Source organism: Pollicipes pollicipes, unplaced genomic scaffold, assembly GCF_011947565.3.
Source record: "Pollicipes pollicipes isolate AB1234 unplaced genomic scaffold, Ppol_2.1 Scaffold_4881;HRSCAF=5763_pilon_pilon_pilon, whole genome shotgun sequence".
Lineage (NCBI taxonomy): Eukaryota > Metazoa > Arthropoda > Thecostraca > Pollicipedomorpha > Pollicipedidae > Pollicipes > Pollicipes pollicipes.
The window spans coordinates 5,460,123-5,471,309 of record NW_023596576.1 but is presented as its reverse complement, the minus strand read 5'-3'; the positions used below and the strand labels follow the sequence as shown (position 1 = coordinate 5,471,309).

General features: G+C 51.9%; 2 protein-coding genes across 2 annotated transcripts in view; one reads left to right on the top strand and one right to left on the bottom strand.

Annotated features, from left to right (window-relative positions):
* Positions 1-368: 368 nt before the first annotated feature.
* On the top strand, positions 369-9,758 carry LOC119100838 (Golgi phosphoprotein 3 homolog sauron). The gene is made up of 7 exons (XM_037223998.1): positions 369-554; positions 6,316-6,517; positions 6,837-6,968; positions 7,279-7,393; positions 7,851-8,026; positions 8,482-8,619; positions 8,780-9,758. The coding sequence occupies exons 2-7, from the start codon at positions 6,335-6,337 to the stop codon at positions 8,888-8,890; spliced, it is 855 nt and encodes a 284-aa protein (XP_037079893.1). The 5' UTR covers positions 369-554; positions 6,316-6,334; the 3' UTR covers positions 8,891-9,758.
* LOC119100837 (arrestin domain-containing protein 17) overlaps positions 9,659-11,187 on the bottom strand; it is a 21,360-nt gene continuing 19,831 nt past the window's right edge. The window contains exon 6 of the mRNA XM_037223997.1: positions 9,659-10,662. Within this exon, the coding sequence (XP_037079892.1) occupies positions 10,486-10,662 (177 nt within the window). The 3' untranslated portion in view covers positions 9,659-10,485. The remainder of the gene's footprint in view (positions 10,663-11,187) is intronic.

Here is an 11,187-nt window from a genome sequence, read left to right as displayed (position 1 = left end):
GGGGGGGGAGAAAAAGGAGTGTAAGGAGGGGTGTTGGTTGTGGTGGTGCTAAGGCGAGCATCGGAGCGTTCTCCCCTAAAAAGATAAAGTGACGGCGCTAGTGTGGTATCATTGGCCTGACGCATGTCTATGGTACTCGCGTGGGGTACCAAATCAAAGAAGTTTGTAGCCTTAAAATAACAAATGTGGCACAGATGCAGTCTGGTAAATTGGAAGAAATATCTTCTTAATGAAATATCCATGGCTTCTTATAAGCATTTTTCTTCAAAGCATATTCGGTTCTAAGTGGATGCTCATTTTATATGGTAGAAAATATGAATGATATTTTGGTTGAGGGATATGGCCTTGGAATCGTGTCAACAAACGGGATCGCCAGCCAGGTGCTGGGGGCGATAGCGCGGGTGACCGTGTGCGATAAACTGTCTTTCCTCTGCAACGTATGACACACACGCGGCGTCCCTTGTTTTGCAACCTGAATTTTGCCGAATGCGATAATTTCTTTTGCTGATTATCCGCCCTGCACCCGGCATATTCGCTGGAAATCATAACTGCAGGTGCGTCACTTTAGTGTTGTGCTGTCGCCGTGTCCGAGTGTTCCTGACAACGGCATGCAATCCTCACGCGTGTTCTTGTGTGTTTCTTTCCACCCGAATCTGAAATTTTGTTTTGGCTCGTGGGGAGGGAGCAACAAATTTTAATCACGGTTTGTAGTGAGAACAAAATAGTTTAGGTGTGTTTGCGCTGTATGCTCAACTGGTGCTTTAGTAAGTCGTTAGTAAGCTGTGGCTTAGAGTAAAAACCATGCACCATCTGGTCTCTGTGGTTGTCAGAGACCATTGAAGGTTGTTTTGTGTAATTATTGAATTTTTTAGCTGCCATGGTTACTGCCTGCTTCCTAAGTGGGAGGCTATGGGGTGGATATGAAGTTGCTTATATTGTCAGTTTTATTACAAAGGGGCAAGTCTCACTTATGGCTCATGAAAACCAATATTTGGGATGCTTTGCACCTGTTGCACACTCCCCCAGAATGCATGACCATAAATTTATAATTGAAGTGGTATGTTAACCACTGCATTAAAAAAGGAACATCTAAGACATGGTAATAAGTGCAGCTATCTTCTAGCTAAGATGCAATCTTTCTCAGCAGGGGACAGATGCTGGAACAATTTGACACCCACATGGGTTTCTACTGTCCTAGATATATTAAATTTGGGACCAGGGGTGTAGTTTCCCCATTCAGTGGGATGGGACTCTAGTCCCTCCCCAACCTTGAGAAGAAATTTGGCCAAGTTCAGGGAGAACAAGGTTTGCACAATCAGTGCAGTTTAAATTATTTTCTCTGCTCACCCCCTCCACAAAGTTATATATAAAACTTCACTCTGGGACATCAAGCTGCACTGCTGCATGACCATGTCTCATAGGTCAATGGGGGCAGGGATCAAATAATTATTTTGTTGCAATAGAACAAGTCAGCCCTAAAAAGTTATCACTATTTCACTTATTCATTGCTCTTTCTGACTAGGCTAACACAATGCTATACCCAGTGTATGATGCTGGGCTGAATTTACACCTTGTCTGTATTATCTACAGATCCCATGGTCACCACCTGACACCCCATGTGCCCTCTTGTAAAAAAAGCAAAAGGAGAGGAGAAATGGCATGCACAGAGTAGCAGTCTTCAACAACAAGGACACATCTGCTATTAGTTATTTACCAGTTTTGATATTGCTTTTCTAGGATTGTATGGGCACCATATGACCAATGTAGTCATTGAGCCCAAGGCCCAAATCATCATCATTCTAGGACCGTAATGGTTTTGTACAAATTGTTCATTTGGAAAGCTCTAAATCAAAGTGAGATTTCAAAAATGCAACTGATTTTTTATGATAAAACCAAAATATCTGCTTGGCAGAAAACAAGAAACTCTGCTATAGCTTTACACCCACACCATACTTTGGGGGTGACATTATGTAGATCAGTAGGAAAATTGCATGGTTTTGTTTAATGCCCCCTCTGTTGATGTTCATCCTGTATTCAGCTTATGTTCCTTGGTGGTGGCATCTCCAATGTAAAATCCTCCCCAAGAGTTGGTGACTTGAGGAGGTGTGGAATTTGTCATGCCCAAGTGAGCATTTTGGATGGTGTTTGAGGTCACTGGTATATCTGTTATATAATGTCCACTTTGTATAGTGTCAAATGGAGCTTCAATAAAGTAGTATCTAAAGGAATTTAACCTTATTTTTACCTGATATATAATTGGTTCATCTCATATACAGATGTATATATATATATATATATATATATATATATATATATATATATATATATGTGTGTGTGTGTGTGCGTGTGCGTGTGTGTGTACCTATGCATATGTTAGTCTGATATGTATTCTGGTATCAGTGTGTATTGTGTTACAACAATTTCAGCATGTTATCCAGAAACATTTAATCATGACCCATACAAGATGTTCTCTTTGGTCTTCCTGGCCACCATGCCTGTCAGGAGAGGCCCTTGTTGTTTTGAGTGTGGGCTCTGAGTCGGGCATCTGAGTGAGGGAGTGTTGTTGGTTGGATGGGGAGGTGGGTTAAAGATGTGCTGATGAGCGGCAACCAACTTGAGCACTAAGTGGAACAAAAGGAAAGATTGTGTGTGGTATGATAAAAAATATTCAGCCGAAACCCGCAAGTGGCATCACTTGTGTAGTTGTGGTGAGCATGGCACATGATGCCGATGAAGTTTCAGGAGCAGCTCGTTTGCACCTCATGTTGCACACAAAGACCTTTTTTTAGAGAATATTGTTTCCAATGTATACTTGTGGAGAACAAATGTCTTGGGGCTAGAACACCAAGAAACACCCAACTCCCATGCATTGCTTTCCACTTAAGTTAACTGTTAAATAATACCACCCATTAATCCTGTTTGCATTAATCATCCATGCCTTAGTCTTATGATGTTGAAGCGCAAGGTTGATGATGTCATTGTTGCCTGACTGGTCATTTTTGTACATACCTCATTACTTCTAAACTTTTACATATTTGTGCTGTTGATCATAGCAACTTATGAACCTACTCATTCTCGTCATTTCAAAATATTTAGTGAAAGTCCAGGATTGTGATTGAAGTGAAAACATATATGCAAAATTTTGAGGGAAGATGCATTTCTGCTCATCAAGTGATCAAGTTCAAAATATTGGCTCATTTACAAGAACATGACATTCACAGCCATCAGACACTGCAAATTAAATTAAGACATGGCAATACTAGGTTGCTGGCTTTTTCCACATCTCCATCATCACCAGGGTTTTGTGAGTGAGTTGTGTGAGTTGGGAGACATATTTTCCATCACCAGTGGCTTGTTTTTGAAGGTGATGTGGGCTTGCTCACATTGTTCTGTTAGACAGCTAGCATTATTTGTCAAAGTTTACTCCTTGCTTTGCTGAGGCTTCAATACCAGTGCCCCATCATGTTGATGGTGGAAATGCAAGTGAGACTTAAAATACTTTGTGTCTCAGAAGCAGAACCACTTGCATTAAATTAATCTTGGATTGCTCAACCCCTCTCTCCTGCACCTTTGTCCACATTAGTACTAAGATGATAAGCATTGACCCTATCAGGGCTGTTGTGCACATGACAGGCAGATTTGCTCACATATGTGAGCACTATCTGCTGGTTAAGAAAAGGGTTTCAGATGGGCTGAGATGTGTGGTGATCATGTGGTGTACAAGTATTTAGCCAAGGTTTTAAGATTTATCTGGAGCACTGAAATGACCAGCCATTCAGTGGGAATAGGAAGCTAAAAGCAGCTAGAAGGCTTAATGTTAGGAACCTTTCCCATGTGTTTCACACATCAGATGCCTGGTGTGAGGGAAAGACTAACATTTGCTGGTGACAGTGGTACCATAAAAGATGGTGCTGGCCTGTGGCCTGTGAGAAATTTAAGTTGCTGTACCTCAGTTACAACATGTGCAACAACCCTTCTATGCCCAGCCAAGCTCTGGCGCTCAGTTGAAGTGTGTCAAGTCGTAATGATGATAATATTCTGAGCTAACCACCCACAAGCATTGCTGCCCCCTAAGAGTGAAGTTTAGTAGGCATTACTTGGCCACAGGGTGGGAAGTTTACTTTTGTTTCATAATTTTGACTGTGATTGACAATTTACCTTTGCTTCCCAGGTGTCGGGCAGATTGAAAATGTACTGGTTGTACTAGTCATGGAGCATGTTTCTAAACTTAAACTATAGAAGTATCAGAGAGGTTGTGTGGGAGATGATCAGCATTGCTTTTATGACCTGTGATGCTTATGAATAGTTGCAGATGGGCAGTCAGGAACTGGATAAGAGCATGTGTAAGGCTGTCAGTAATGCAGGACCATCCATTCAGACTACTATGAGAATACTACATCAATACAATACTACATGAGACTACTACATCAGGCTGAGAATAGTAGTATCATGTTCATAGAGTGCACAAATTTTGTTGTTTGCGACCTGCTAGCATGGACTACAAAGTTTTATCATCCCATGAAGATAAAATTCTCCTAGACATATTTTTTCTTTTATTCTGATGGGGTATATGTAGATCCTGAAACTTCTCAACAATAAGAAACTGCAGTAAACTGAACTGAATTGCTTTGGATGGAGCAGCCAAAACGGCTTCAAATGGGCTGTAGGTATGTGTCTCATTAATCTACTGATGTCTGAAGCTATCACTTTAAGCCCTTTCATATTATTCCTTCCTGTGCATGCAAAGATTACATTAGCATCACAGCAATCTAACTCACCCTCCCCATGAAAGCACAAGAGAAGAGAGTAGTTGTAAGGAGGAGGGTTGCCAGCATCCTCAGGTTGGCTCTGTTAGCTCGCCTGTTTTGTTTGCGAAGTTAAGTGCGGGCCACATATCGCACGCCAGCCGCTCGCCTCTCTGCAAGATAAGACACGCGTACGTACCTACGGTCCTCTGCAGACATTTGAGGCGTGATAATGATATCAAATGGCCGCGGGGAGACAAAAGGTTGATGTCGGCGATTAGTATTGATATCATTAGCCAAATGGTTCAATTTCAAGAAGCCTTTTTGGTTCCGGGTCGGAGAGAACAGTGGTTCTATCGAGTATCGGGACGTGGCAGACCGGGGGTCGGAGACGTATCTTGTCAGGACCATGAGTACGGCTTTGATTTCCACCCAGGCGCTGAATTACACCAATACCCCGACAGTGGGGAGGGCATGAATTTTATACAGTCGGGTCAATATCGAGGCAATGAGTTTCGCTCAGCGAGGTTATTGATGCCGCGATATTCCGTTCGAAATGTCTTGCAAATAAACCAACGGGGTTTACGTAGAAGACTGGCGTTAGGGACACTAACTGTACCTTTTCAGCGTGACATTGGCGGCGGCAGAGATGTTGATCATAGCTTGTTATCCATGTGCATATGAACTGGCCAGGAATAGGACGCGGTGGACGCGTCCCCCAAGGTTTTTTTAAATTAAAAATTGCGATGTGGCTGTACGATCAAAGAATGGTACCTGCGCGATCCACCTTCCGTCGCCCCGGCCGGACTTGCCCGGCCCGCCGTATTGTGTGATACTTCTGCACGAGCCTCCAAGCTCGTGATCGGGAATGCGCGCGGAATTCGCGAAATGCCGGCCCCATAATACGCCAGTGACAGCTCCATATGGCGCGCCATTTAACGAGTCATTAGGCAGTGGTCGAAGCGCCTTATGAGGCCGGATGATGTTTCCAGCAGATATCGTGTTTACAGGCGGCTTTGCGGCCTTTGCAGAGAACTCAGGAATGCGCTGGTCTCATCGAGGGTTGAGGTGGTTTTAGCCGGGGTTGACTCGAGACTTGTACCAACTATGCACGGACGATTATGGACTTTCTGCTAGCGCGAAGTTAGTGTTGCCCGCATCCACCGGTCTGTGCGTTTTCTTTTATCCAGGTACTGACTTTCCATGTTACAGACTGGCATAGTGTTCCTAGTTATGCCTTTAATGTTGCATGATCGGCGGTTTGCTTGATTGTTTGCGGGATTTTCAGTTTGGGGCCAAATGCTTATCCACTATCGTACTCTGCTTGCCATCAACAACTGCCGAACTTGGCCTGGATCTCATTATCCGGAATAAGTTGCGATAGCCTAGAACATCCTATTCCACACGGACTGACCTCCGAGTTCTTTATGACGGTAAGAAAATTGAAATCGAAGGAAAAAGTGGCGCCCCTGGCGGCATTTGCAGCGGACCGTAGGTGCCGTTTTAAGGGTGTCCGGATGTCTGGTACGGTGGCGACCTGTGACGTCACGCTCCCATCTGCGCCCGGCAGGAGACAGCCAGCCGGCGCCATGAGTCGGCCCGAGGGTCTGGTGCAGCGACGGCACGTGGCGCGCGATCGGCCGGCCGAGGAGGGCGGCGCCAACGAGGAGGAGGCCGAACAGTTCGGCGACCGCGAGTATGACGGCGACAGCAAGGAGACCCGGCTGACGCTCATGGAGGAGGTGCTCATGCTCGGCCTCAAGGACAAGGAGGTCAGTGGGTGGCGGTCCGGCGCTCGGGGCTGGTGACGACAGGCGCGGGGGCACATGACCGCAAGACGACCTGACGGTGGTCGTATGTGTACAGGCGTCTGCATGTATGCACCTGAGTGCTACCCCAAGAGTGTATGTGTATGGAGCTGGCAGGTACCATTCCCTTCCTGTTTGAATTATTCGGTTTGCCTGACAGGTCTGCCACAGGCTGTGGGCCAGTCACTGCTGACAGCAGCTGCACTGGCTCAGTGACCGCCCCGTGCCGTCGGCGCTTGTGTGGTTGTGTGAGCGTGGCGTCACCGCGCCTTTCCGCCGCCAGGGGTACACGTCATTCTGGAACGACTGTATCTCGAGCGGCCTGCGCGGCTGCGTGCTGATCGAGCTGGCGATCCGGGGCCGCATCGAGCTGGACAAGGCCGGCATGCGGCGGCGCAACCTGCTCTCCCGCCACGTGAGTCCCGACGCCCTGCACCGCCGTAGTTGGCCGCCCCCCCCCCCCCCCCCCGCCTCCCCACGTGAGTACGGACGGTCTGTACTCTGGCCGGGGCCTCCAGCGCACTGAAGCCGTCTGCGTTGTGGTGGGCTGGGCGTGCCCGGCCCTTGCAGACCGGCCTCTCTCGAGAGCTGCCTACCAGTCCAGAGCCTCCACAATGATGGAGGACGCTCCAGACTGGTATACAGTCAACAGGCCTGTCCGCCAGCGCCCCTCGCCGTGCGCGCCGCGTTCGGCGGTGACGCTGTGTGTGACGCGCCGCCGCCAGGTGACGCTGAAGAATGACCAGCCGACGGGAGACGTGCTGCTGGACGAGGCGCTGCGGCACATCAAGGAGACGCAGCCCACCGAGTCCGTCCAGAGCTGGATCGAGTTCCTCAGCGGTGCGCTTCGGGCCGGGACAGGCGCTGGAGGGCCTGGCTAAAGACGGCCCGGGAGGAAAGAATGCCGCTGTTAGCGCCATGTTTACATGTTACGGCGCATGGGTTGGCGTGAATGCAGCTGTTGCTGTTTTCAGGATGGAGCTTTTTGCGTCGATGGTGGTCCCATGTATCCTCATTGAACGGCCCATGCTCGTGCAAGCGGGAGGTGTTGGAGTGCCTATTTGCGAGAAATGACTTGGAAACACGGCATGCTATTTAAAGTAGCATGCATTACAAATTACCTAGAGGGATGCCCCATTGGGCTTATTTACCCGGAAACGGAAGGAGAAACGTTGGTACTACGTTAGGGTTCTTGGCGGCACGTTTGCAATAATCAGAACAGGTTTCCCAAGGCCTCTAGTCTTCAGAGGAGGCCGCACTGAGGCATGTGAAAAATGATCGGCTTCGTACGATTCAGGCGAGACCTGGAACCCCCTGAAGCTGCGGTACCAGCTGCGCAACGTGCGCGAGCGTCTGGCCAAGAACCTAGTGGAGAAGGGCGTACTGACCACTGAGAAGCAGAACTTCCTGCTGTTCGACATGACAACCCATCCGGTCACCGACAACCAGGCCAAGCTGCGCCTCATCAAGAAGGTACGCTAGACCCGTCAGATTTGCCCTTCCATTCATATTACGCATAGTCATCAACGTCTTAGCCTGGCTGATGCAGCAAAAACACACACACTGGGCAGATGTTGATGTGCGTAAAGGTGACGGAATTGTGTTGAAGAACATAAATGTGACGGAACGTGTGTGATGGACGGCAGTTTCTTTGAGTCATTAAAAAGGCAGTCAGTTTTCGGGGTGGAGTCTTGGTTACGACTCGCGCTTTTCGTGATCAGACACCGTCCCTATTTTTTTGGGGGGGGGCTCGAAATTTATTCCGGTACGGGTCGATCTCCAACGTCTGCAGGTCAGCCTGGCGCCGGCTCGGTATGCTGATCGTATCAGCGTACCCAGCGTTGCGGGGAGCTATGGCGGCCGACGAGCCGCGGCTGCCGGGGCCGCGCCAGCGGTGCTGCGCCGGTGACGTCAGCCGTCGTCCCCAGGTGCAGGACGCCGTGCTGAGCAAGTGGGTCAACGACCCGCACCGCATGGACAAGCGCATGCTGTCGCTCATCTTTCTGGCGCACGCCTCCGACGTGCTAGAGAACGCCTTCGCGCCGCTCTCCGACGACGACTACGAGGTGGGTTTGCGCTGCCAGCCCAGCCCAGCCCAGCCTAGCCGTCGGCGACAGTTACCGTTACGTGGCGCCGAATGTGCGAACGGAGTTATGCGTCTTGTGAGATGGGTTGCTGCACCCTTGCGGTGGACGTCGAACTCGAGATGTGCTCTGCCTCCGACAGGTGGCGATGAAGCGGGTGCGGGAGCTTACCGATCTGGACCTGGATGCCGAGGCGGCCAAGCCGGGCACCAATGGCGTCATGTGGGCCGTGTTCGCCGCATTCCTGAAGTGACGTGCCGCTGGCCGGCGGTGGGGGGCGGGGCGGCGTGCGCCGACCCCTCTTCAAGAGGCTGTCCACTGGGCACAGCTAGCGGATGTGACAGAGGACTCAGAGGGCATCCCGGCCGCCAGATGGCGGCAGCGGCGGCGGCGCCGGCCACCTGCCGGGCGAGCCACCTGCAGGCGTGTTGACGGCGCACGTTCGTCGGTCGCCTCGGCATCACGTGGCGCTTTTTATTGCACCTGTGGCACCGGCGGACGTCTTGCGACTTTGCCGTCCGGGGGGCGTGACGGTCGTGTGTTACGTTAAGTCTCTGCCTGTTATCGTGTTTATTTACTGTCCGCCGCAGTTATGCAGAGTGGATCGCGTGAAAGAGCGTGTCGCAGACCTGTGTTTGTTATATTTTCGGGCGGGGATAGAAGAGGGGGGTTTCTGCATGACCGGGCGTGGTGTTGACGCGGTGTCGTCCCTGTCGGGCCTTGGGCCCAGTTATTCCGGTTGGGACCGCGCGCCTGCTGCGTGCCGGTGGGCGCGGCGTCTGGACCGCGGCCCTGCCGTCCAGCCGCGCCGCCGCCGGCGCCGCCGGCGCCGGCTGAGCGGCCTCGTGAGGTCGCCCGACGCTCTGCTTCACGTGCACAAAGCGTCTCGCTGTGACCGCGGCTGGCGGGCTGGCCGGAGTTGTGAGCGTGTATCTCGGGTGGCGGCTCCTGTGTCGGCGTGTTGGGGCGTCCGGCGGCGCGGCGAGCGACCCGCCGCGACCGCGAGCCTCGTCTCTCCATCTCTCGGTCAGTGATGTATTTATTAACCTAGCGATACGGTTGGCGTCAGTTAGTGAGCAGACGGTCGGCCGCGCTATCATCAATACATTGGGACCGATTGCTGCCGGGTTGTGGTGGACAGTGGACACGTCACCCGGCCGTGTCGGATCGACGGATCTGGCGGGATCGAACCCCGGAATACGCGGGCCACCGGGCATAGTGGAGTCTGTGCCCGGACGACCTCGGCGGCGCGCGGGAGGCCCGGGCTCGATATATGACACAGGCACCAGCTGAGCTTCCGGCCTGGCGGTATACTGACACGTGTTCGGCGGTTCAGTTAGTCCATTCCTCGTGGCAGGCAGGAAACATGACTCAGCCGGCCCGCTGGACTGCAGCGCCTGAAACACCGTGCACACACGCATACAGGTCACGTCCGCCGCCCGGCGGCTGCGGGCCCGCACGGAGTCTGCGCAGAAGGTGTAAGGCGACACGTCTGGCGGCGGCTGCCGGCTCGGACAGTCGTCCGTCGTAGCCCCTGGCGCCGCGTCGGGCTGCGGCGGCAGCGCGACCGCCGCCCAACAGTCCCCTGTCGTCGCTGACCAGCGGCGCTGTGCCGGCGCTCCTCGGTGCTGGCATCACTGCTCAGTGGTGCTCCACGGGCACTGACATCACTGCCTAGCGGTGCTCCGCCGGCGTTGACATCACTGTCTAGCGGTGCTCCACCAGCGCTCCCCTTCCCCCCCCCCCCGCCGCTGACGTCACGGCCCCGTCCAGCGCCGGTCCCGCCGGCCGGGGTGACCGATCGGCGGCGCTGTGCGGGAAGTCTCGGCTGGGCCCGGCGCCGGGCGCTCAGGCGGCCGGCTTGCTCTTGTCCAGCCAGGGCCGCTGCATGGGCAGCGTGGTCGGGTAGTGGGCGCCGCGCTTCCGCTTGAGCGTGCCGTCGGCGTTGCGGTACGGGTAGGAGGCGATGGTGACGGGCAGCTGCAGCTTGATCTCCTTCTCCAGGTTGTCGGGCCGGATGGTGAACTGCCGGACAGCGCGGTCACCAGTCAGTCTCGACACTGTCATCCGTCCAGTCGTTCTGTAGGCGGAGCTCCGCGCTCCGTGGACGTAAAACAGGCTTGTGGTGCGGACCAAGTCGGACAATCTGCAGGACCGCGGGATGTGAAGCATAAGGGAAGCATAAGTTGGGCCCGAAGCTGATGCGCTGTGGCTGCACTTTTTGCAGTGTTGCAAAGGACGTTGACTTAAACTTTGGTAATACGAATTCAATCAGAGCGCATTCCCGAGTGCTCAAAGCATCAGAAATGATGACCGAAGTGAGCGATGCAAACGCTGAAATAAATTTTGCGTCTATCATGCTTGACTGCATATTTCAATTGTGTTGATGGGCTCAGCCAGCACTGTCTGCCCGAAAATCCTGAATAGCTCACGAATGATTTTTTAAAGGAAAGCCCATTCATTATTCTGTTTTTGTAGCATTTCGTTGTTTTAATTTAAGAATTAACAATGCATCATGATGACGCACACATGCCTACTCATCGGCGTTGG